The sequence below is a fragment of the Alligator mississippiensis genome, chromosome 3, assembly GCF_030867095.1.
Source record: "Alligator mississippiensis isolate rAllMis1 chromosome 3, rAllMis1, whole genome shotgun sequence".
NCBI classification, from domain to species: Eukaryota; Metazoa; Chordata; order Crocodylia; family Alligatoridae; genus Alligator; species Alligator mississippiensis.
The window spans coordinates 212,161,619-212,188,866 of NC_081826.1; the positions used below are offsets into that span (position 1 = coordinate 212,161,619).

The window sequence follows — 27,248 nt, forward strand, 5'->3', positions numbered from 1 at the left end:
TCTCCATGCTGCACACGCACACACAGAATGATGCACATAGCATCATAGCGAGGACATTCCTGGGAGAAGGGAGATATGGGTATGAATCTCCTTAGGCAGTGGAGAGAATTGAGCCATCCTGTGTACCACTGGAGGGAATTGAACCATCCTATGTACTACTGTACTGGTCTCTACTTCCTAGGTGAAGTCTATAACCAGAAGTAGCATAACTAGGGCAGGACATCAAAGACAGTCATCTTAGGCATTGGTGGGGTTGGAGGACTAAAAAATATGACTTTTGCCACAACTGCCTGATTGTGACTGCAGTGGCAGCAGCAACTGGAAGCCACTGCTGTGCCTGTTTATGGCAACCACCCAGGGTGCTCGGCCAGGTTCTTACACTGCTGATAACCACTAGGCTATTATTTGAAAGGGGACCAGCATTTCCTTCTCCAATTACACTCTTAAAGAAAGTGTTGAAAGCCACTGTATTTTTAAGGATCCCAGTTTTGTAAAGTGTGCATTACACATGCTCTCAGTATGTCTACTAGATCATTCTCTGCAAAGCCAGAGGCAGAGGAATGCCTAGTTGCAGATCCCAGTTAGACTTAGGCACAACATAGGTGCCACACTGTCCAGCTCTTTCAAAACTGAAATGCTGCTATGCATGTGCAGAACTAGAACTGTCAGGGCCCAGAGAATTTTGAAGTTAAAAGGTACAGTGTCCCTGGAATTTAGGTGTTTCCAGGACTAAGCAGTAGCTGAGTGCGGATTTTCAGACCATAACTTTAGATTTGCATATGTCCTGCTGAAGTGCTGCTTTAGGCTCAGATATCCTTCAGTGCATCTGACCCATGATCCTTAAAGTTACGGTATAAGCATCTCTTCAGGCCCCAAGAGGATGTGTGCAGGTCTGTCTCATTAACAGTAATGACAATGACAAACGTACATTTTCAGCTTCAGTAGAGCAAACCACCATACTGCGTACGTTATTACTTAACATGTTACAGGAAGATAACAGAGCGCTGAGTACAATTTATTTCCTGAGAAGAGGTCTGGGTGTTGTGGAACTTCCTAAAGACAGTGCCTTCCATTCCAAGCTATTCCTCAGTTCCAAGCTGCGTACAGAAGTCCACAGGATGACAAACTGCAAGTCATTCTCCATTTTAGCAAAACTTGCTCACTCCACTGGCCAGCCTACACACAGGAAGTCATTGTGCTAAGAAAATACCTGTATGTTAAAGAAAACCACAGACAGCATGGATCAGTTTTCATTAAAAGTAGTAGGCAAGTTGCATTGGTTTTAGAAAAAAAATGTTTATTTCCCTTTTCTACAAGTCATTGGTTTACTCATTTTTATGTTCTTTAAGTTCAAGTTTTAAGTAACAAAAACCACTTTTCATGCAAAGTAGCAAAATGAACTGTTCAGAACCGAAACAGAATGTGAACAAATTTAAGACAAGCCATGTTCAAGTTTAATGAACCAAATCAAAACAGCATCTCATACCCAGTGTTATAGTATCATGTGTAACTGTGATGTGCCACTGCCAGTGCTGTGAAATAATAATGGTCTAGATTTAATAATGGATTTGGATTAGATATCTGGGATGCTGGGATTAGATATCTGCAATGCTGGGATGGAAACCTAAAACCTTAGTTAGGGGTCTAAGCTCCTTGTATAGTACATGGAGAGAGTCAGGTACCTCAGAACAGGATTTAGAGCAGAGAACAGGCTAAAGTCAGCACACTTGGCATGCTGCTACTAAGCTCACTGGTAGAAAATGCAGAAGAGGGAGATGAATCTTAATGCTGCCCTTCTACCAATGTATCACTCAGGATCTATAGCTCAGAACCTTGTCCTGAAGGGAGGTCCCCATACCATTTCTTTTAAAGAACTATGCAGGGTTCACTCTTTTCTTTGAAAACCAAATTAGAGGTGGTGATGACTTATTTAAAAAATAGCTGAGTGGTTACAGCAACCCAGGGCTGAATTCCCTCCTCAACCAGAGGGTTTTAAAAATTACATCTCCTGACTTCCAGATTAGTTTCCTAACCGTTAGAATATAGGCCATCCCAAGCCTTGCTCTGTTATTCAAAAGTTAGTGTGTTAGCGCCTACCTTTAAGAGAAGGTTCAGGACTTTGAATCCCAAGTACCTGTGGGAAAGCATCTAGGTAGCAGGATATAAGACTTGAACCTACCCTAAATCTTCCCTATTAGTTATCCATAGGTGGCTGCATACTGACTGTGCTGACTTGAGGCAACTCCCTGCTCAGCATGCTGGTCAACTCAGACCACTATTCTGAAGCAACTTCCTGCCTTTGCACACTGTATATAGAACCTAAGCACTTTAACATGCAGTTATGGATCCCACCCTGAGGCCAGCCACCCAAATGATGCTAACTCTTAGGTGTTTAAGTCCTTTACCTAATATGGTCTATAGATATAACATTTTCTCAATTGTCATGCGCCTCTTTGGAGCACCTCTTACTTAGTCTGCTAACCTAATCTCCCCTTTGCTTCTTTTGCATGAGGCCATTTTAAAGAGCCATTCAACTGTGGCTCACATATTTCAGGCTGCTGAATAAACTCATCCCTGTAGATGCCACTGGGAGCCCATATATGTATAAAAAGGAGAAGCACAAAAAATACTGAAAGAATTACAGGCCAAGAGATGGTTGCAGGAGGGGGGAGGAGGAGAGACTTCTTCTATCTTATACACAGAGAAGAGAGGAAAGAGATGCAATCAGAAATCAAGAAAGGGAACAGTCAGCAGCCCGGAAGTGAGGAAAGCATTACAGAGGGCTGTGTGAGAGTCACAAAGTGGTGACATGTATAGATGAAACACAAGAACAGATCTCGGTACCATGTTAGGGCATTATGCTATATTTATCTAAAAGCTCTTTGAGAAATGATTCAGTAAAGATACAGCTCTTCAATCTTTTAAATCTGAGAACTACTTGTATATGTAGTAATAACTAATTTCAGCATCATTTAAGCTCTGGAAGCTGTAGGGCACCTAGAGCTCACCAAAAAAATTATTTCCCTCCTGCTCACTGAAGCACATTACACTTAAGACATGATTAGCCAGTTAATCATATCTTGAGTTGTTGCAATTAATGGTATAATAAAACAAGGAATAAGCCACAAAGTTATCACACAAAAAATATGTGATAACTTCGTTGCTGATTTCTGTTGTGCCATCAATTGAGCACATGGCCAGCTTGGGGCTCCTGGGAGGAAGGGACAGCCAGGGCAAAATGTTATGGGGGAGCAGAGAGCAAAAGAGCTACTAGTTTTCCCTGCTGTAGCAGTAGGAAGGTGACAAATTCAAGGCAAACCTCCAATAATTAGATTCTATACCTGAAAAAATTATAATAAATTTATAAATGTTCCATATATGGCATCTAACTATTGTGGGTGTTGTCTTCTAATCAGGGTTGTCTTCTCTTCAAGTAAGTACAGTATATTAGACATGTTTTTAAAATCCCAGTACATTGCTTGACAATGATTTACAGTAATGAATGGCCTAAGCTGAAGCACGAAACAAAGAAGTGGTTTTCTTTTATTTATACTTAAGTTTACCTGCTATTAATTAAAGACATTGCCCTATTTTTATATTATAGAACCAAAGATAAAAAAGTGAAGGTCAGTTTTCTCTAAATCCATCAGGCTGCTGGAGAGTTAGCCATGTTAGTCAAGTCAGGCAGAAGGCAGGATAGATATGTACCTTAGACTAACTAAATATGATGTATATAGAGCACAAGGTTTTGTGAACTCAAGTTTGTTTCATCAGGTGCTATGAAAGAGCAGCATAGAGCAGAATAACTTCACATATGGTGCAGGAGAGATATATATACAATCATACATATACACAGGAGCTCTGTCCTGCATGTTAGTGCCCTTGCAGGCCTGCAGGACCCAAAATGCTTGATGCAGAGCCCCTGAACAAATGAATGTGCATGTTGTGCAGAGCACAGCATTCTATTGCTCCCTAGCAAATAGCTCCACATGGTGGAATTTCTGTTTTATCATTTTCCCTTTGAAAAAAAAATAATTCAAAATTCCCTTTAAAATGCACTAAACATTTTTTAGAGAAATCCTCAGAAGCTCTGGTACAGATTTTGCCTTATTTCTGTTGGAAAAGCTTATGTAAAATGATTTTACCTAAATATGGATGCTTGCTAGGAGCACAGAATAACCCTTGATATTTCTCTCTTCCTTTCAGAATCAGGGAAAGGGACAACAAAGGATCCTATGCTCTCTGCGTGCTCAGTGATGGAAAAGTACTGCATTATCGTATTGACAGAAACAAGACAGGAAAGCTCTCTATACCAGATGGAAAAAAGTTTGACACTCTCTGGCAGGTCTGTTAGATTTGAATCATTTGGCTATCTGTCATCACAACCCACTTAGTTTGTGTTTTACTTCACTGTGCATCAACAATCTTTAGCTAAATGGCCATATGTTTTGCATATTAATTTATTCTGTATTTCAAACTTTTAATGACTTTTATCCTTTGTACTATAAAAAAGTTGGGGAGGTAGGATTTTTTATTATCAGGGCAATGTAGGTTGTACAGGTTTTAATGTTTTTTTTCCCGTTTAAATGTGCCATTACTGCTTGGCTTCAAATTGCTCTAGTTATTCATTGAATTGCACATTTCTTAAAATGGAAAAGCATCTGCATTTGTAAATGATAGAATTAAATACCAGTAGTACAATACTGTGGCATTTGTGTAATGCCCCTGAAGATACGCAGGAGACAAAACTGGTCAGTAAGCACAAAGATGATAGAAAGCTAGGCACACACAATCCTTTTTAGCTCCTATACTCTCTGGATTGCAAATTTAAAATAAACCCTCTTGGCTAGAGTTACCAAGAGTGTCTGCCTAAATCCTGGTGTAGATTAATCAATCAAGGAATGGATTGCTGATAATAATATAGTCTGTTATAAAGAAGAGCCAGTGTAAAGTATATGTGTAGGTAAATTGGAAATACTAAGGCAGGTGAAACACCTGCAGAAATTTTCTGTGTCCTGGAAAAATACATTAAGTCAAATACATTACAGTTATAACGGTAAATCTATAACATAAGTTCTTGACTATATGTAATAACTGCTGGCTTTTCCTCCAGTTGTCCACATCCCTTTTCTACTTAAGTTAAAACTGACCCAAAGAAACCCTGATTTACTAGCTTTCTCCACAGCTGTCAAAAAGAGCTGTGTGGGTAAGGCAGATTTTCCACCCCCAGAGGCAAAATGCTAAAGGGAGGCAGGATTTCCCTGTGTTCATTGAACTGTGTATTTTATATGTATAAAGAATATGTACCGTAGATAATGGGAGCATGCAGACACAATTTAGAAAGTCCTGGTAAATTTGAGACCTAGTAGTTTCTCAACAATGTATGTGGGTAAAACTACTCTAAAATGCAAATGCCAATTTTAATAACTCTACACTGTCTATTATTAACTATGTACATTCTATTACCTCCTACAGTCCCAGCCTAGACACTACAATAAACTTCCTCCCTTGAGGAGGGTACAGACAGACAGCTGAATAAGGATGGGGGGGATGAAAAGTGAGGTGAGAGGTAAAATATAAAACACTCATGATCACACACTCAGTAAGCAGCAGTGTCAAGAAAAAAAATCTAAATATCTAGGCACAAATTAGGAGGAAGCTGACATGATACAATGCAGCTATACAGTAGGTAGTACTGTATGTACACAAACACACAGAAAAAGAAATGAGGCACCTGCAGCTTGGCAAATGTAACCCAGTATTTTCTTTCCTCCATTACCTCTCCGTTCTGTCTCACTATGTCTGTCTCTCTCCCCCACCCCTTCTTTTGTCCTAGTAGTTAGTTGAACATTATTCATATAAACCAGATGGCTTACAAAGAGTCCTCACAATTCCATGTCCACGAATTGGCTCAAACAATGGTAAGTTAACTGTACTGCTATGAAATACTGAGATAGTCTTTCTAATGATGGTAGAAAGACGTGTTTGTGTTCTCTCTATTAATAGAATAGGATCATAAAGACTTCCACATAGCAGTCATTTGGGTTAATAGTGAATCCAAATTCAGACTTTAATTTTTAGCTTTTCTAATTATATAACATATAGAAAAGAGCATGGAGAGGTTGGAGAGGCACTTATAGAGGGACACATTCTAGGCTCCAATAATTGCTGAGCCAATGGCAATTAGAGCCAGATCCAAAAGAAGGTTTAGGAGCCTATTGTAGGATTATTTATAAGTGTAGGTACTTAAGTCAAGTACAAACCTGTGGTGCTAAAATCCCACCAGGTTCCATCTAATGGGAGATGCCTAAACTCTTTGTGTACCTCCCTGTTTGACTTCTAAGTTCCCCTTCCCCGGGTGCATAAAGTTGAGTTTCAGCACATTCCTAGAACAACACCAGTCTGCACAGGGCAGAGCAGTCCAGTGCCTACCTCATGCCTAAGCCCGTTTAGGACTCAGACAGTAAGCATTTCTCTAGCTAAGTCCCCTGAGAGGTTGCCCTCCTTAGAGCATGCCTGCAGCATCCCTACAAGATCAAGATCCCTACAAAATTGAATTCAGGAAGTGATGGTAGTGCTACCCTCCTTTTAATTAATACCTGGTTGTCAGGAAGATGCATACAATTCACTCCTCTACCTGGACAGATTCAAACTCAAGTCCTCCACTTCCCAGAAGAAATCCCATAGCCACTGGCTAAATAGACTAGTCTGAGGTTGGTAGACTGGGTTCCTGTTGAAGCTGCGCCCTTTGTGCAAAAAAGAATTTTCAGATTCACTGGGGCACAGCAAGGGAGGGTGAACAAGACAGCACAAGTGTACAAAATACACAAGGGGGGTCGTGGATTCTTATCTCTGCTTCCCACATTGTTTCTATACTTTACATAAAGCAGTGATTGAATACCATATGAAAATAGTCCTTGGAGCAAGGACCAGAATTTGCCTCTGTCAGGAGTGCCATAACCACTAGACCACACAGTGAGGCTCTCACTCCTGTGCTCTTTCTTGCTCTTTTTGTTCTAGTGAATATTGAGAGTTTTTTTCCCTATGCATCAATGGGGGTGAGTAAATGTGCTACCATCTGGGAATTTGCATCCTTTGCATAGGAAATGTGAGTTTGAATCCTTCAGGCAGACAAAGGAATTGAACCAAGATCTTCCACACCCTGCAAAAGGGCTCTGATCACTAAAGTTGTATTAGAAGATCCTGCTGCCTCGGAATTTTAAGACAAGAGTGATTCTTAAAAGTGAAGGGGTAGGTTTCTACTTTTACTGAGGGTGCAGGGCTATGGACCCTAAGAGAACAAAGTGACCCGAGGATGGGTTTGAAGGCTCATGTCTGCTCAGTAGTTCCCATTTGCTAGCTCCCATCCTGAACACTGAGCATGTTAAATTCAGGCAGCTTCCCACTCAGCAGGTTGGCTGTTTTAAATTTAGCTCTAAACTCTCTGTGTTGTATAAAGACCAGGTTCTGTATCCCACTTTAGAGGCCAGATATTTAAGTGTTAAGCATTGACCCTTAGTCCCTTGCTATCATCAAGTATTCTAATTTTCTTGGGATGGTATTTCTTTCACGATCAGAGAATTGTCTGCAAGCTCTCCAAGGCCAGTAGACCAGGAAAGCATTCTATTTGAAGAGCAGAAAGACATTCTAGATAAACCCTAACAGTGGTTTAAATAGAAATGTGTAGTACAAGTCCCAAACAGTCCCAAAACGTCTTTTCTTCATCTGAAAATTAGTGTTTGTGCGGGAACTAGCACCATGTCAGCCACAACCCAGTGATTAGTGTAAATTTTTAACATCTTGTAAAAGCTGCTGGAAGAAAGGGATTCACCACAGCTAGCTGACGTGAGGTTAAATGCAAGATTCCTTGTCTGCATGCATGGCAGCTGTATTTGGCATTATGGTAAGGTAACAGGGCACTAGAATGTTGTTTCAGTAAGAAGGAACTTTCCAGTGAAGAAAAGCCAGTGCAGGAGGAAGCGATAAGTGTGGGAGAAGATGAGAGCTGCTATAGGGAGGAGCTGCATTGGAACTTAGAGAGATACAGAATACAAATACAAATGAGGTTTCTGCACATCCTCACTAACCTTTTATGAGAATATCTCTAAGGGAAGGAATGTCTACTCTAGTGAAGAAGGTAATTGATTTTGTCCTATAAAGAGAAAACTAAGATAGCTGAAGTTGCAAAGGTGGAAAAGGTTGAGAAGTGCCTCTCCCTTCTTCCATTGATTGCCATGGGGATGGACGGCACCCACTGGAACCCCATGTTTGACCTTCGGCCAACTACTCCTTTTGAAGCGACAAAGCATGGATTGTCATTCTGTGTCAAGGAGTCTTTTTCTGATTGAATGTCAGTCACCCGCTGAATGGGTGTGCCCTAACTTTTTCCACCACCTTCTTTGGGTGCCTCACTGAGACACTGCTTATCATTTACCTCTGATCCCAAAGCCTGACAACACTTGCAAAGAACAAAAGCAAACAAGTTGGTCCTCATTTAAGTTTCAGAGTGGTAGTTACTGTGTGATCTAAAAATATATAATTAATATGAAATCCACCTTCTAAGATTTCTGTTTTTAACTCTGTGTTCCCCACCTCTAGTCCCCTGATGAGAATGGCAGCAGTCTGGATGCTTACACACTAACTATATTCAATTCCCTTATAGATGTTGTTTTTGATAACCGGCCTCCACTTCCTGGAACTCATCCTAAGGTAAGTTCAGGCAGCAGTACAGAAATAATACTTATTTTGAAGACCTCTGGTGAAAATAGTTTTATCATCTAGCATTTTAGGAACTCTAATTGCATGGATGCCACTACTGCAGTGAATTCATATTCTCTTGATTCCTATATTGAAACTACACAGAGAAAGCACGTTTCCTCAGGTCTTGTGTATTCTAGCTCACTTATTTGCTTTCTGCACTGAATAACACAGCATTTAATTCCTTGAGTTTGTTTGATGTGCATAGCATTATTTGAAAACTATAATGTATCATATGCGAAAAAACTATATTAAAAGAACATTGAAGGCTATGTCCTACACTGTCCTACTATAACAATAGTAAGGAGCGAAGATACTGTACTCTGTACCCTTTGTTTGGAAATTTGCCGTTAAAGCATAGGGCAGAGGGATGCTGGAAAGTTCAGATGCTGCCAGAGGACATCACATGGAAAGGCCTCCATTTAGTGCCAGTTATTCAATAGAAAACTTTCAGAAGTAATGGAACCCTGTTAGTGTAACTCCTACCAGACATGTGCATTAAGGAGTTTCCTGGCCTGTTAATCAAAAGTATCGTCCTTTGTTTGCTAAACTTCAAAGAGGCTACTTCACTGGTGTTTAAAATACTGTATTTACATGAATCCAAGACAAGGTTATTTTCCCCCATTTAACTCTCATCTTAGGCCTGAGTACAAGTTGGAAATGGGGAGTGTGAGGCTCCAACTCCAGCACAAACCCAGGTTTAGAATCAGAGCCACAGCAGCTGCCTGCTCTCAGCAGCTTCTGCTGCCCCTTTTTCCCCCAACACCACCACTTACTCTCTATGGCTCTGGCTCTGACTCCGACCCTGCTATGAACCAAGATACAGAGCACATAGTGATTCCAGCCCTGGCCCAGGCACACAGCAGCAGCTGTGGCAGCAGCAACTTCAGCCCTGGTCCTGGAACTGGGGCCAGAGCAGCCGCTGCTGAAAGAAATAGGGGTTGGACCACTTGACTCCCCAGCTGCCTGCCCCACTACACTGCCTGCCCCCGCCCTTGCAGCAGAGCGGAGGAATGAATTTAAGACAACTTTCCAATAGTTAGATTCTATACATGGAAAATTATAACAGATGTCATCTTAAATTTGAAGTCATCTTTGGTTCAGGTAAATACAATAGACTGATTGGTAAGTGCAAAGCCTTAGTAAACAGCACACTCAAATTAAAAGGATACAGGCACACAATAGATTTACTCTGGAGTATCCTCAGTTTACTCTGGAGGAATTATAGAGCAGACACGATGCAGAGTTTACTGTGAAGGAAGTGCTATGCAGTGATCTAAAGTTTGTTCTAAGAAGGTCAGAAATACAGTTACTCTGGAGCAAGTTATTAAATGTGCATGTAGTATGTACACGAGCATAGTCAGTGGTACCCATATGCTCAGTGCTTGCTGGCTCCCCACCACGTAGAGACCAAGTGCAGTAATAGAACCTACTTGGGAGAGCTAGCCATGTGTCCAGGGTAAAAGTGCCATGTTCCCACACTCAGAGTTGTGATTGGTATAAGGAGATGTATAACCAGTTTGAAGATGTAATAGCCATTTCTAAGCACACAAAACAAATCCCTAGTCAATTACTAATGAGGCTCATTGAAGTCTAGAGAGCTAAGATCTTAATTTGTAGCTAAAGGGAAGTTATTTTGTTGATGCTTCAGAGAGTGATTTAACAGGAACAAAAACAAAGTGCAAGTATCTTCTAACATTACTACTGGGTGACTAGGTTTGATGTTAAATTCAATAAGAAGCAAATCCAGTTCCTTCTTTTGGCATCACTGGGGTCTCCTTTCTAGCATACCCCAGTCACCAGGCTGCTGGCGGGACACAGACCCTATAAAACATGGAAACCAATTTTCTTCATGATGACGGTATACACCAGTGCAGAGAATGCAGGGGTATGGAAGATATTTCTTTCCCTTCCTGTAAGGGACCACATAAGCACATTGAATAGGCAGCTTCTGCTCCACAGTCTTTACAAAGAAGCAACAAGTCTAGCACACAGATTTCTTAAGAATTCCTAAAATTCTCAAATGGTCACCTATTGAAGTTTTTTATTCAAGTATTTTTATAGAAATTGTTATGTGCTAGATGGTAAATTACTAGGGCTAGTCCTAATTCATTTTTAAATTCTTATGCATGCCAGCTTATTCAGGCTGGTATGCCTGCCCTTTTTCAACTTCTATAAAATATTCATCTCAGGATGTATTTTTATGTCTAATATCATTGTGTGAGCTAGTTATTCTTAGCTCCAACATACTAGAGACTACTGCTCAGGTGCAGTAAAGGTAAGGAGGTAAGGAGTTGCTGCTGCAAGAAAAGTATGTGGAACAGTGCTAACTGTGCAACAAAAAAAAAGAAAGAGATCAACTTCACCTGTTACAGGATGGAGTCATTTGTTATATGGCACCTAGAAATTGCTCCAAACTCACTTTCATTTGACCCCACATGGAAAGAGCACTTTTTAAGCTCAAAGACAATAAAAGATACAATGTGCAGGGATTTTTTTTAATCTCCCAAATTTATGTTTCAATAGTAAATGTTGCCAAGTTCCACAAAACTGTAAGTCCTACAACAAGACTGTGTACAACATGTCACATTTGATGTTTTCAAACAAAGCTGTATTTTTAGTTGTCTGAAGAATATGTTTTTGAGAAAGAATGCTTTGGGTGAAATGCAATTATTAGATACTTTGTATAAGCTTTTTCTAACAATTGCAAAATGCAAAAAAATGGCCAAATAATTTGAGAAGCTCCTAACTATGAATCGCAAGTTAGTTCTGAGGCTGTTCTAAGTAACTGAAAAGTAGAGTCAAAATACAACCACATTTAGCTACATAAATCTAGGCTGACAACACTGTATCAAAATATTAAATACAGGAATATGTTTGACCCTTACCGAGAGTCATTTGAGGATATTTGATTACAACAGGCTGTCTAACATATTAGCCTCTGCTTTATGTAAGTTTGGATACTATGATATAATGTAATATAATATGATGTAATATAATACATATACAATATTTACATAGTATATACATATAATCCATACATGTTTAATTTATATATAAGGTATACAAAGATAATGTTGCCAAAGTGTATTCGTTCTTTCAGAATACTGTTTTGGATATGTGATTTCTTTTTATACCATGTTATGTTCATTCTAATACCAAGGTAGCCTTCAAATCTTGCTAGATATATTAGTCCACTTACGACATATTAAGGTTCTCATCTGCTTTGCATTCCTGTTTATCTGAGCATAAGAATTGGACAATGAGAGCAGAAAGGATTTGCTTAATGAATGAGTGCAAGAAAAAATGAGTCTGGTTTGATTTGTAACTGTTGTCAAATGTTGATGCTACTGCAATGCCTGGCATGGTTTCTGATTTAGAAAACTCTATACAATATAAAAGAAAAAATGTTCTAGACCCATGGACCCTTGCTAAAACAAGTGGTGAATAAGTGGGGAATAAAGAGCAACATTTCATTTAGTAATGCTAGTGAACTTGCAATGGTTGTATTCTTATGTGGGGATATAAAATGATTTCTAAAAATGAAATGTGGACTGCTGATTGAGTAGTACAGTTTAAGGAAGATTTACGGAAGACTACATATGCTACTTCTATGCACTTTTGATACAGCATAATAATTAAGAAGTATACTTAGAGGTACAGGTTTGAGAAAGACCAGAAGTTCTTTACAAGATTGTTCTTATAAAAGTACACCTGTTTATGAAGTACCTTCGGATATTTTCCTGACACATGTACTCTTCCTCTTTGACATTATGGTTTCTAGAGTTGGTCAGGAGGTGGAATTATCTCAAGACTCAAATCGTACACCTTTCCAAAGGCTGGAAGCAAAAAGGTGCATAATACAGTCTGTAGGCTTTTGATTGAGTAAAAGGACTTACCCACACTCAACTAACTTCATATCTTTTTCTTCTTGGTTTGCTGATACTAAGTGTGTGTCTGACTACTAACAATCTAACTGCATAGATCTAATAGTCTTTTTGCTTCTATTTCTTGTTTCACCTAATCGCAAATCAGATGTACAAATTATCGCTTTGATTTATGGAATGGCTGATTCTTATCAAGGGTAATGGTTTGTCTTTCTTTCTATTGTTAAATAATGTATCCCCCAGGCCCAAAAATGTTAGTACTGTAATAAGCATTCTAGAGATACAAACTACAAGGGATACTTTAAGAATAATCATTTATACACTGCAAAATGAAAGAGCTATTATAAAATATTGTCAGCTCAGAAAACTGGCTTGATTGAGCAGATTAATAGTGAATCCATTTACAGAGAAATTTGCAAATGGCCACAAAATATGTTTCCACGGTACTTGTTTGTACAAATTGCATAGTTATATACTGGGTTAGTGCTGCCTTGGGCGGGTGCAGAGCCCTGTAAGAAAAATGGTCAGAAGAAGAGGATAAAGCAGGAAGGGCAGGGGGACTCAATCATTCATTAACAAGAAATGTGGCTGCATGGTCAATAAGTTACTGCCACTACCATATTTGTAGTTGCAAAGGATCAAGCATTTAACTAGGAGATTCATTTGCATGTTAAAAATAACACTTATGTCCTTTTTCCACCCCTTTTTGCCTGTCATTATTTTTCATCCTGTGCTCTTGAGCATAGAGAAGCAGGCACAAAACGTGTCTCCTACTTCATATGGCAAACTGTGCTTCATGTTTATCTGACTTGAAAATACATATAAATAATAGTACTTTCTTTCATCACCTCGGTTTACTATCACGCTAACATACCAGGAGTCTTTGCTGTGTACTGTGCACAATGCAAGCACTTTCCAGATCAGTTTGCATGCCCTGTTTACATGCACGCATGGTTGTTTGAATAAACACAATGCATGTTTACCCATTGTAAAACCCAGCTGAAAAAAAATGTCTTTAGTGTCGCATATTGGAAGGTTATGTTTTTTGTTTGGAGCTCTTTTTAGTTTGTTTGTTTGTTTGTTTGTTTGTTTGTGGAGTGGAGTGAATGGTTCTTTAATATGCTGCTGTTGGTAATATAGGTTCTGTGGGTTAGACATAGTTGGAAAAAAATTAATTTAGTCACTGCTATTCTCTGATCAGCTAGTTAAAAGCCCATGCTATTCTGCAGCCAATTTCTGCAATTAAAATATTGCTACAAAGTATACACAGTGGAGGGGCATATTTGTGAGGAAAACCTAGTACTGTTAGGCAACTAGAGACAGTTTCTGAAACCCAGTTGGATAGCTCTTTGCACATATTTATCTCAACAGCAACACAAGTTTCATCACAGTGCAAAATTACATACCATATTAAAAAATTAAGATCAAAACAGTCAACTTTTGCCCAGAGTTAAAGTAAACTTGAAAATTCCAGTTAGACATGGTTAATTAGGATAATTATTATTTTCCTTCAATTGCAACTAACAATTCTAAACAGTAAAGAGAAAGCAAAGGTTCTTGCTGCACTTTCTTGGCAAGTGTACCATATTTTCAGAGTTTAAAGATAGATCATGCAATATTTTATTTTAATATCAAATCCACATGTTTTGGTACTTTATTCAGTGGCTCAAAATTAGCTGTTCATATATTCCTTTAGAGAAAGGAAGTCCAATTTAAATGGTAAAAAAGAAAAATTAAATCAACTAGTGCCATCTAGTGGGGGATGTCATGTCTTAGACAAAGCTCAGTGGTTTCTAGGTAGGAAAGCCCATGTCCTAACACACTGGATTATAGTTATGAATAATAGTGATTGAAAAAAATGGACATTTGAATTGTTTACAAATTGGAAAATTTGTACAAATTTTCAAAATGTAAAGAAATCACATGTACTGCATTAGTTGCCTGAGTGACAGTCTGAGTGCCTGAGTGATATAGTGCATTAAAAATGCAAAAGAAAAAAATTGTTATCTCTTTTCTAAACAATAAGAAGTTAGAGGTAAGTACTGTAACTTTAATTTATTTTTTTAAACACCCAGTAAAATGATACCTAATTCTGATTGCAGGACTTGACACTACTGTCAAGGTAGTTGTATTTATAAGTACTACCTTGTTGCAGAGTTTATTAGTTTTCTGCAGCCTAATAGGACTGCATATGTGGACACTGGGTGGATTTACACAAGACACTACATCGCCATAGTGATGAGCTATGGCAATGTAGCTTGTTGCTATGGTGACAGCATTGACAGGCATGAATTGTGATGCCGACACTACTGTGCAGTAGCACCGAGCTACTGCACAGTAGGGTCAAAAATGACCTGTGCACTGCCAGGACTGTGCAGGAATTGAATGACTGTGCAGTAACAACTGTGCAATTGGGGGCAAGTGTAGACATTTACTGTAGAGCTAATTAGGCAACTCCACAGTAAACATCTCGTGTAGATGTGCCCACTGTAACCGAAATCCTTGCCCAGTCCCTACTCAGTCCTTACTCAGGTTTTATTCAGGTGAAAATCTAGCTACCATTGAGCAGGAACTAGAGAATTGAAACCAGTTTCCATAAAGTAGAGGATGGAAATGATATTTAGTCTCCTTATGTTATTACCCAGCACACAGTGCATACAACAATACGCACTTTCTTAATATACTTACTTCCAGAAAGCTTTTCTTGCCTCAGGGGGTAACGTTCTGATCTGTACTAAAGAGCATCAGCTTAAAAAAGAAAATCAAACAAAAAATTAAAAGCTGGGTACCTCAGTAAGCAATGGGTAAAAGTCCAAGAAAGCTGTTACTATTTACAGAAAAGCTGTGCATGTATTGCACTTTTATATACTTTGCATATATATGTTGCCTCATATGCTGCTTCATTTTTGTGCTTGGTGATTAAACCAAAAATATGCTTTGTGAAAGCACTGCATTTCCAGCTTAGCCACGTAGACAGAAAAGAAAAAAAAATGTTAATGGTTTATCAAATTATAGCTGCAGATTATAATTCAGACAACAAGCCTAAGGAAGAGTTAGTACTAAACACTGTAAACTGCTTAATCTGACTTTAGAGGTCAAATTAAAAAGAAGGGGAAGTGTTGGAACTCTATTAGCATTCTACATGCTAATCTAGATTAATTTAGTAGTATTGACATACAACTAGTCATGCATTTTAGCATGAATTCCTTCCTAGAGGAATGGTGACAATTCACATCTCTGCTCACAGCTGTTAGTCGCTATCTTAACATGGTAGATTCAGAAAAGAGGGGTAGTTAGCTGTGTTAGTCTGAAGCATTTACGGTGCAAATCAACCCTACCTTCTACCTGACTTCAGGCTAACACAGCTAACCACCTCTGCTCATTGATAGCACCTCACTCAGTTGAATGAAATAAAGTGCAGTCAGTCTCCTCAAGGTTCAGTAAAACCACCATATACCAGTTCATGTTCCCAAAGTTTCCTCTCAACTTTGTAATTTATTATTTAAAAATCGAAGTGACTGGAAAAGCAATACTGTTCCTTTCCAGTCCTTTTGCCCTGTTCTTGAAGTACAAGGAAGATGGAAAATCACCCATATCTCCCCACTTAAGCATTTGCTTCTCTTCTTCTCCAGCATGCAAACCTGTCAGTGGCATCACCCAGGCAGCACTGGATACCAGCCGTTTCCTGTTTAGCTGTTGGTCTCTAGCGATTCATAAGAACCAAGCATACTTTAGTACAGTTTGGCAGCCCTAACATATGTCAGGTCCAGCACAGAATGGAGACCCAGAATTAGGGGCTTCTGGATAGCTCTTCTGTCTTTTGTTGTCTTTAGTCATAGCAAAGAGTTTACCATTTATGTTCTTCAGAAATTGTTGGGTTCACCAAGTGCCAGCTCAGTCTGTTCTTTTGTTGCCTCAAATATAATGACTGATTGTTACGAATGACAGTAATCTGGTAGAGTGAGTGACCTACATAACGTAGCATAGTGGAATTCCTGAGTGCTCTTTCATAACTATACCTCTGTAGTTTTGGCTCCAGGATTTCTATCATTGTCAAGCCTGTATCTGGTCCATAATTTCAAGCAGCAAGTTCTGGTCTATTAGAAATTCTCAGCTTGTTGTTTTTCTTAAGCCCTTTCCAAAAAGTGCTTGAATCCCATTTTTCCTGAGCTTCTGTTAAGATGAGAAAAAAATTGGTGTATAACATTTTTGCTCATCTAAAAGCAGAGAGGTCTGCTGAAGTCATCAAATTCAAATGGCCTGAATTTAGCAGTGGCAATACCTCCTTGTTATTTCACAGTAACAGTGAAAGCTCTAGAGATTATTCAGCCACTCATGAAACAACCTAAAATGAGGATATCGTACTTGTTTATCTGGAAGCTACAGTTATGCCAGTATGGCTTTACATAATCATGACTACAGAAAGGTTTCTCTGCACAGGCTGTCAAAGTAAGTGACAAGGGACATTTTAAAATATCAGGTTCAGAGATTTTTATGCGTGACACAGATGTACGGAGTCCTGTGTGTTTCTGGTGTGACTCTGGGAACTTTTAGCTCCCACAAAATAACTCTCAATAGCAAATTGAGGACACTTAACAGCCTCACCTAAGAAGTGCAGTTGTTCTAAGACAATTTAATCATGGTCACATTTCTTTTTGTAAATGTTTTATTAGCTATTCTAAAAGACAGAGTTAACCTGCCTATGTGCATCGCCACCTGAGCATGACTATGCTACCTTCTGCTGAGAGAGGTGTCCCATGTTAGGTACTTCCTCAGTCAGAAGCAGTATAGCCGTGTGAATGTATTGTTGCATCTGGACAAAACAGAACTGCCTACAAGCAGTGCTAATTAGTATACCCATGTTAATGCCTCATAGCAGGGGGGTTAATGAGCTCTGAGAGAGGGAGCAAATTAGCCCAGGCAGAGTGCCACATTCCTGAAACTCTACTACTTCTGGCTGAGGAAGCCATGTGTGGCTACATGAGAAGACATATAGATGCATTCATGCAGCAGTAGCAGTGTCATGATGGGTCTTCTCAGCAGATCAGCACAACACTGGCTGGTGCTGATCTGGCACCAGTTTTTCAAATTTGGCACAATGTTCCCATTTCAGGGAGTCCTCAGAGACATTGCTGAAAATTCAGGCCAGTTGGTTGCCTTGCAGACTGGATCTGGGTTTTTTCCCTTTGAACTTAGAAACCCAATATCTCTTAGGCATCTCAGAACCCTTAACACCTGTCTTTCCTGCAAGATATGTCACTGTGAAAAGAGACAGTATCTTTGTGCCTCCTTTTCTGAGCAGTCATCACTTTCTTGACCTCTTTCTGTATCCTTTTTATCAGCTAGAATTGCAGCTGCTGTCAATCAACTTGGTTCCACAAAATTCAGTGTAGCTGGCGCTGACTGGCAGCAGTTGCAGCTCTATCTGGTCACTTGTCTCAACACCACACTCCACCTGTCCTTTGTCTTTCCCAAAGAGAATTAACCCATTGAGCTTGGGTGCATAAATTCACTCCCTAGCATTTTAAATGATCCCTTTTTAAAATATGAATATATTTATGACAGTTTAAAGGAGAGAAAACAGAGCAGCCAGCCAGTCATCCATAATCCTTTCTCAATAGAAATGCTAAATGGATCCTTATTAAGGATGTGATGTAAATGAGGGTGGAGATTCCCCAGGAACTGCCCATGTGCACATTCTTACCCCATGGTAAAGGAAAGATGACTTAAGGTAATCTCAACCCTGTCTCACTGGGTGCATCTACACGAGACACTACATCACCATAGCATCAGCAGGCACGAACTGTGATGCCGCCACTATGTCACCATAGAGATGAGCTACGTTGCCTTAGCTCGTTGCAATGACAACATAGGGTTGGAAATGACCCATGCACCACTGGGACTGCACAGCACCAGCTGAGCAGTCATGGTCACATGTAGACATGCCCACTAAGTGTTTATTCCTAAATATCCCACTTACAAGGATGTGAGTTCTGTTGGTGGGGATGTATCTACCATTCAAAGAGGTCTTCACATTATTGCTACAGTGTGAGCTATCATGTTTTCAGAGAGGAGTAAATAAGGGGTTAAGTTCCAAGAAAACTGTTGTGGTTCCTTGATCCTGAAACTGGTTGTATGCCAGTCTCAGCATAAATCACAGTATCAGGGGGACTTCTGTAATCTATGCTGTCTGGCTTTGGTCTGCCCAAGAGCCACCATCCACCTAAGGAACATCAGAGCACACTACACTCTTGCCATAGCCTCCAGTAGCAAAACTAGGAGTGGGCAAGTGGGGCACCAGTCCTGGGTGCTGACCAGACTGGCAGCCCCCCAGGAAGTCCACACTGTAGCAGCCCCATGCCATTGCTGTAACACAGCACCTGGGTGCAAGGAGACTATGCCACTGCTCTAAGAGCAGCAGTGACAACCAGGAGCAGATAGACCATACTGCGGCAGTAGCAGCCAGGAACATTGAGTCCTTAAGGCAAATAAGCCTCTGCTTTTCCGCCCCCCCCCCCACAGCACAACACTTGCTAGTTACACCTCCTAGCCTCTCACTGCTTTCATCTTCCTTCTACCACACAAACTGGAGTAGGAGCCAAATACTGTATGTGGATTCCAAATCTGCCGAGGATTTGGGATCAGCTGCTAGCCAGCATACCAGCACAAAGTGCACAGTAGCCCAGACTATTTGCCAAAAGACCTTTTAGTCTGTTAGCTGATTCCTATCCTTGTTGCCTCAGAACAATAAAATTAGAGCTATTCTAGAACATGTGCATCAAAAATCTTTTTTTTTTTAATGAGAAACCTTCTGTGGCCTAAATTTGTACAGAAATAGTTAACTAGGGGGAAACTAGATTAAAGTAAAATCCTGAGGTCTTATGGTGCTACACTGAAATAGGATTTAAAAATAATCATGTAAATTTAGCATTCAAAAGATAATTAATTTAAAAGATAAAAAGTTCTCTCAGAACAATGGCTCTAAAATATTTGCTATCACTTTTTATGCTTTAGTAGCCTGTTTGATTTGGCCTGCTTATTTCCTCAAGCAATAACCTGAAGATTGAGATAAGCTTTGTTTGATCTCTTTCTTGCTCTCTCACGCTCACCTACATCTTTCTTGCATTCATTATACCATAATCATCTGAAAAAAATGCATTTAAAGAGCTCATTCATTGACTAAACTGAAAATTTCAATTTGTGTGCTGCAGTTGCACTCATCCATTGCTCACTCATCTGATGATTCAGCATCTTTTAACCCTTACGTAGGACAGATGACAAAAGGACTCTTCGGAGCTGAAAAAGGTAGGCAGAAATATCTCATGCCATGACCAAATCTCTGCAAGAATAATCATCGCATCCAGATATTAGCAGTGTAAAACTTGGCTATGGACAGGTGTTATAATTGTGCTTTTCTCCCAGCACAAAAATACTAGCATATAGATGTTTGAGGTGGGTTTTGGGGAGGAGAACTGGCTCTTTTACAAGAAAATGAAGGTACTTCTCTTGCCTTGGCTTGAACCACTGTATCTTTTTCCTGATGCTGGGATATCCCCAGTATCCCACAGTCCTTTCCAAGAGGGAGAGATGGAGAGAGAGCACTGGCTTCCTGATAGCTCACTTATCAGCAAGCCCTGTGGAGAGCCCTCTATCACTGCTGGAACGCTCTGAGGGAGTCCCCAGACCATTCAGGCAGCAGCACTAATGCCTCTACTACTGAACAGACCCAGGTCACCCCAGGTCTGTGAAAGAGGTGAAGTGTGGGTCATTTGCCTTGGGTCCAATCCACCTCTGTTGCCAGAGGAGAGGCCAGGCTATGGGGAATGTCCCAATCACCTAATTGGTGGTACCAAGAGGGAGAGTAGGAGGGGAGGGCATTCTCCCATAGTTTAAACCATCCCTGGAGTTTAACTGTTGATCTGCTTCCTGCCCCATGCACCACTCCAGGAGAATGCCCCCCTAAACCTGTGGTTGCAGCAGGAAGCATTTTCCCAGCATTGGAACCAGTCAGCTGAGTTGTGGGACTGGATGGGGTAGAGGGCTGCGTTCTGTGGTTCAGTCTATCCTGGGGCTCCACTTTGCATGTAGTAATTAAATATCTATTAGGCCAGGGGAAATCAGAGCACAAGAGTAAGCTTGGCTTTATATCTTTGCAGTGCGCTCACTTGGAATAAGTTATAGTATGATAGAAAGGAAAATAATTTGACTGAAGGATTAAATGTATTGCCATTTCTTTCTCCCAATTTGAGGACTGCTGTGCATCTGTGGAAGTGTCTGTTGCATGGCTGTGTATGAATACTTATATACAGCAAAATCAAAGGGGTGGGTAACAATCCTGATTGCTGACACTGTGAACACAGTACATGTGAAGACAAACTGACTTCATGTAATCCAGTAACTTTTTCAATGGCTGAAATACAGGTGATCAGAGAGAAGCCTTGCCTATGGACACAGAAGTCTATGAAAGTCCATATGCAGATCCAGAGGAGATAAAGCCGAAAAATGTCTCCCTGGAAAGAAACTTGCTGACTCTGGAGGAAGGAGAAATTGGTTCTGGCAACTTTGGTACAGTAAGGAAAGGGTTCTATAAAATGAAAAAGTAAGTTTTTATTGCAACTGGCCTGCCATCCAACATTAAACATTTTTCAGTATGCATGTTTTGGGGAAATGATAGTTATGCAAGTGTGATAAATGTTTTATGAAGGCTTAAATTCACAGTTCTCTCTTTTCCTAAACATCAAATCAGAATCTCAGTTCATAGGATCATTGGAAAGTAGGGCTGGAAAGGATCTCATAAGGTTATTAGCCCCCTACTCAAGACAGGATCTTCCCTGACTAAGCCATCTCAGCCAAGTGTCTGCCTGACCTGATCTGAAAGATTTTCTTCAACAGTTCATATATACCCATTAACCATTGACAGCAGTCCCTTTCCAGCCATTATTTTATCCTATATAGTGGAAAAGTGACAGTGGTGGCAGTACCCTTACTTTCCAGGGGTTGTAGCTCATGGTTTCCTGTAGTTGTTTCCTTTCTCCAGACCCACTTTATTTACTGACCCCATCCCAATCTCCAGCTTCCCTGTGAAACTTCAGTGGTGGAAGGGGCCATTGCAGACTCCCTGCAAATGTGTGAATTTCAGCTGAAGTAACTAAAGTGAATGGTTTCATGAGTCTTAATTTCTATGTTCAAGAGGTCAGGGCACCATGAGGCCCTTCTTACCATTTAACATACAAAAGAGATTCTGTATGTATTGACAAATAGGGAACTTCTCATAAAAGTTTTCATAGAAGTGTGGATTGAAATACTGTCAATTGCTCACTGAAACATATGGACAGTATATGTAAGATATACAGTATTAAAAGTCTTTCTTGATCCTAAGTAAGGCTGTCATATCCAGGCTGGTTTTTCTTCCTGCAGTTCACGTTATGTGGTGATGAATGTTTTAGGACCCATGCTGAATGGACTCCTTTTTCCATATTGGCTAATCCACCTCCCTAATTAAAGTTTATGGCTTTTCTCAGACAAGCTCATCTGTTATTCTCTCATTCAACTGTATATGCTCTCATTTCTGGAGACTCAACAGCACTACCTGCTGTTGCCTCCTGCCAACACTGCCCTATACCAGGCCTTGTGGAAGGGTCCTTGGAAGGCAACCGTATGGCTATCTTCTGCAGTTCCTGCTCCAAAGGACTCCTTTCTTTGCCAGCATTTTTTACAATTCCTTTATACACTACAGGCTGCATAGTCAATTGAAAGACATCCTGGTGATAATGAGGATTTACCCAATATGTTTGCTTTCAGGTTTGTTTTCTGTTTCTGTGATTTCTTCAATTCTGTCTTCCATTCATTTTTCTTCAGCCCGCTGTGAGAGAGAGACATTCTTCTTGCTCATATTTCAAGTTTTCTGTTAAGTCACCATTTCTAGGCTGTGCAATAAACCTGGAAGTGTCAATGCTGGGTGCATGTAACATTGCAGATCTCTGTGGGTGTGAGCATGTTAGAATTGTCTGCTAACTAATTCAGATTTGGATTTTGTTTTGTAGGGGTGCTAAGTTAGTAGCTGTAAAAATTCTTAAGAATGAGAATAGTGATCCAGCCATAAAAGATGAGTTGCTGAAAGAAGCAAATGTAATGCAGCAACTAGACAATCCATACATTGTCCGAATGATAGGCATATGTGAAGCTGAGTCCTGGATGTTAGTAATGGAGATGGCAGAACTTGGGCCGTTGAATAAATTTTTGCAAAAAAACAGGTAGGTTGGCTTTGATATATTTCTTGAGGTTTTATTTAAAGAAGTGCACGTGTCTATCATATTTTTAAAAAAGAATATTTCGTACCGACTAAAACAGGCTCTTTTATTAAAATTAATCTGTAATGCGGAAGATGATTCTTTGTAAGACTCTTCTATCAAATATTTCTGTTAAAACGTTTACATTTGATTAATATATCTAAATTCCAGTCAATTGATTGAGGCACTTCTTTCACCTGTCCTAATTAAGTTTAATAAAATATAAATGAACCATCCATATATATGAATACCATCCATATGGTATTAGGAAGGTTATACCATGAATGTGTTCTGTGGCTCCATTAAAAGTCCTGAAAATGAACTACTGACCTATTACAAACTCCAATATGATTTCAGACATGTCACAGACAAGAATATAACAGAACTGGTTCATCAGGTCTCCATGGGGATGAAATACTTGGAGGAGAACAATTTTGTACACAGGGATTTGGCTGCAAGGAATGTATTGCTAGTTACCCAACATTATGCCAAAATCAGTGACTTCGGACTTTCCAAAGCTCTTAATGCTGATGAGAATTATTACAAGGTAAGCTTATATAGCACATTAAATTTCAATAGTAACATGACTCCATGCAGTTATTGGGAATTGGAGAACAGCTATTCTAGAAGTAGAAATTCAGAAATATGTTATCTTCAATTATTTTGTTGCTTGCTAGTAGGTAATTAAAAAAAACAAACCCATACCCAGCCTTATTGAAATAGAGTGAGCAGGCCAAGGCAAAAAATCCATAGGCAATTTTTACTTATTTTCAAAAAGGAACTTTCATTAAAAAAGAAAAAAAAAAATCTTAGTTTTCAGTCAGAAAGGTTTTGGTTTTAGTCAAAAGCTAAAAACTTTTTACCTTTTTGCTTTCCAGAGAAAGCAGATGTTTTCTAATACAAAAGCATCAACATTGAGTGGCTCAGATATATTTAATTTTTGTATATTTTGGCCTGTGCTATGGTACTCACTAGGTACATCTACACGAGATGTTTACTGCGGAGTAGACTAATTAGCCCCACAGTAAACGTCTCAGCATCTACAGGTGCAGGGCTATTAGGCTGGAGTCAACTAATAAACTCTACAGCAGGGTACTCCATTCCAGTCTGCTGTAGAGTAAAAAATTCCTGCGGGCGGTGGAATTTTTTACTCCACAGCAGTGCATGTGTAGACACTGACCCAGCTGGCTGCAGCATGAGAGTACTTCAGTTTGGAGGCTGCCTACCTGGTCAGCATGCCTCAGCCAGCCCCTCTGCAACACACTGAGGCAGGTCGAAGCAGCCCCGCGCTCGGAGGCTGCCCCATCTGGGTCCCCCGCTGGCTGGGACCGCTCCAACCTGACTCAATGTGCTGCTGTCCTGGGCACACATTCAAATGACACTCCCAGGACCAACAAGCTCTTGTGCAATAAGCACCAGAGTTTATTGCATATGTAGACATGCCCTCTGCAACCAAAACAAAACCTAACACACATTACTGATACAGATTCATGTTGGGAAGGGGTTGAATGAATACATTTTGGCTAACTGATAATAAGGAATTGTTTAGTTCAGTCTTATATGAATGATACCCCATCTAGTAAAAGTAAATGAAATGACTGTCACATTTAAGATACAGCACTGCTTGGATGTCAGAGAAGACCTTTGTACCCACCACATCTGCTGTTGTTCTGCATATTGCTAAAATTCAATCCATTTTTTGTCCTCACCTTTCTCCTGCTTTTTTGTCCAGCTCCATCAACTTGTAATTTTAGGTGAGGGCCAGCCTACCTGAAGGGAAATACTTCAGACTGAAAGCATTAAATGTATGAATGCACATTACCCTGACTATTTGGGGAGCACAAATTCTAGAAATATTTTTTTATACAAACGTTTTCCAGTGACTTGCCAAGGATGAGAATGAGTGCTTTAAAAGTTAATTTGCCTCATTTGTAAAGAGGGTGGAGACCCCAAATGAAAGTCAGCAATAGGCACATTCCCCTTCCATACCATAAAGTGCAGTCTTGTTCCATTACAATAACTTGACATAGCTGTTGTTACAGTGTTGGTACAGTGCTGTTACATAACTTCATCAGTTTGCAACTCAGCATCATCATGCCATGCTGTTCCCATCCATGCATATTATACAACAAAAAGGGAACAGTTTGACATGAACCGCTCTCTGACTGCAAGCTAGCATGAGCCTCGGCTGGACTGAATTTATCTCCTCTTCTGTTTTATGAAAAGCGTTATTTTTAAAAAGTTACGAAGAAATTACATATTAAATAAACAACCTGTATTGGGGTTGCAATTAAAAACATAATCCAAAGTAATTTGCAGGTAACGTGAATTTTATTTACAATATGCCACACATTCTCTCTCATTAATGGGTACCTACCATATATTTTGGTACTTTTCATTTAATTGTGTATAAACATTTTAACAGCATTCCTTAATGTTTCCTCAGGTAACATAGCTTGTATGAATTTTTGATGCTGCTAATTATTAACTGTTTCCATTGCCCACTTTTTCTTTTGTGACTGCTTTTTAGGCACAAAGTCATGGAAAATGGCCAGTCAAGTGGTATGCTCCAGAATGCATTAACTATTACAAATTTTCTAGCAAGAGTGATGTTTGGAGCTTTGGAGTTTTAATGTGGGAAGCTTTTTCCTATGGACAAAAGCCATATAAGGTGAGGCAGACAAGGTTCCTTGGGTGAATTTGATATCTTTTATTAGACCAACCCAAATGGTTGGAGAATGGTTATTAAGCAAGCTTTCGGGTTCAAAAACCCTTCGTCAGGCTCAGGAAGCTGCAGCAGTTGGTGTGTGCTCTTCCTGGATGGAATAAGGTGAGTATTTTTATTCATTTAATTTGACCAAATTAAGGATGCATACACACACATGCACGCAAATATGTACACGTACCTGATATATAACTCTCCATATAGATTCTTCCATTCTAGGGTAATCTTCAGCTACATATATACATCAGCTTGACGGAACAAATGGATGATAACATGGCCTAGAAAGCAGCACTGGATCTACTCTTGTTGTATGATAAATTGCAGTGCTGATGATGTACTGTATCTGTAACTCAGAGACTTCATTCTATTTCAGGGAATGAAAGGATCTGAAGTTTGCCAGATGATTGAAAGAGGAGAAAGAATGGAATGCCCTGAAATGTGTCCAGCTGAGATTTATGACCTAATGAAACGATGTTGGACATATAAGTGAGTATAAAATGATTTTCTGCCACCTGATAATAATGCATCCTAATCAGCTTTTCTAGTAGGTAGAAAGCAAACAAAATAATGATGATGGGAAACTTACTTTTAAATGTTTTTTTCATTGAGAATAGTGGACTTTTAATATAAGAGTGTCCATCATACCTTCAAATAAGAATGAGTTGCTGCAAAAGTACACAATTGCCGTTTACTACAACATGGCTATAGCAGATTTCAGATATAACATTTTCCCTAATTTTGGCTTAAATGATTCTTACAAAAATAGGGTTTGGTTTCATCAAAAATATTCTCCATGAAGTCTGAGTTTAATACTTGCCAACATGAATTTTCAGTTTCATCTTTTTTTTCTCCCCTTATAATTTTTCCAATATTTGAGAATTTTTTTTTTTTAAATTAGAGGAGCAGGGGAAAAAAATGACAAATGCACATTATTCATTTTCCTGAAATCAGAGATAATTGCTTGCTTGAAGTGATTTTAAATAATATGTTGCAAAACTTGAAAGAAAAAATATTCATTTTGAACCACACAAAGGGAAAATTCTGCGATTTTCTTGGTGATGTCACTGGTGGCATGTTTTAAAAGGGAAAAAGAGTGAACCCTGCTTAGTTCTTTGAAAGAAGGGGCATCACTGCCAAACTTCAGGAGAGGATTCTGGGATAAGGATCCCATAGGGACAGACATACCTCCCTACAGCCCTAAAAAAGGGATGGGAGTTCAGACATACTTCTACCATCAGAAAGGTCCCCACTCAGCTGTGTGTTTTGGTTTCCATTCTGAAGTGCCTCACTCTCTCCATAATACTTCTAGGGAATCTAGATGCCTTACACTGCATTCTGGATTCTGCCCCAGGGCCTCAGCACTCAACTTTTTAGCGCCTATGTTCTTTTTTTTAGATCTAGTTCCTAGAACTTTCAGAAACAGCAATGAACATCATGACCTCCAGATGACTATAGATTCTTGCTTACAATCAACCTTATCTTCTTTACTGGTTACTCCAATAAATCCCATAAACAATTGTTGAGCACATCAGAATAATTTCTATTATATTTATTTGCAAAGGCTTAACCACTTAGGGATTTATTTATTTA

General features: G+C 39.5%; 1 protein-coding gene across 3 annotated transcripts in view; it reads left to right on the top strand.

Moving 5' to 3' along the window:
• Nucleotides 1–27,248, top strand: part of SYK (spleen associated tyrosine kinase) — a 76,203-nt gene that overhangs the window by 44,735 nt on the left and 4,220 nt on the right. For 2 of the 3 annotated variants that reach the window (XM_014608740.3, XM_014608739.3), the window contains 10 exons: nucleotides 4,207–4,345; nucleotides 5,840–5,921; nucleotides 8,663–8,709; nucleotides 12,542–12,610; nucleotides 19,856–19,949; nucleotides 21,066–21,243; nucleotides 22,688–22,897; nucleotides 23,291–23,480; nucleotides 25,464–25,604; nucleotides 26,032–26,144. In XM_014608740.3, the coding sequence (XP_014464226.1) occupies nucleotides 4,207–4,345; nucleotides 5,840–5,921; nucleotides 8,663–8,709; nucleotides 12,542–12,610; nucleotides 19,856–19,949; nucleotides 21,066–21,243; nucleotides 22,688–22,897; nucleotides 23,291–23,480; nucleotides 25,464–25,604; nucleotides 26,032–26,144 (1,263 nt within the window). The remainder of the gene's footprint in view (nucleotides 1–4,206; nucleotides 4,346–5,839; nucleotides 5,922–8,662; nucleotides 8,710–12,541; nucleotides 12,611–19,855; nucleotides 19,950–21,065; nucleotides 21,244–22,687; nucleotides 22,898–23,290; nucleotides 23,481–25,463; nucleotides 25,605–26,031; nucleotides 26,145–27,248) is intronic. The other variant, XM_019478172.2, reaches the window with a different exon arrangement.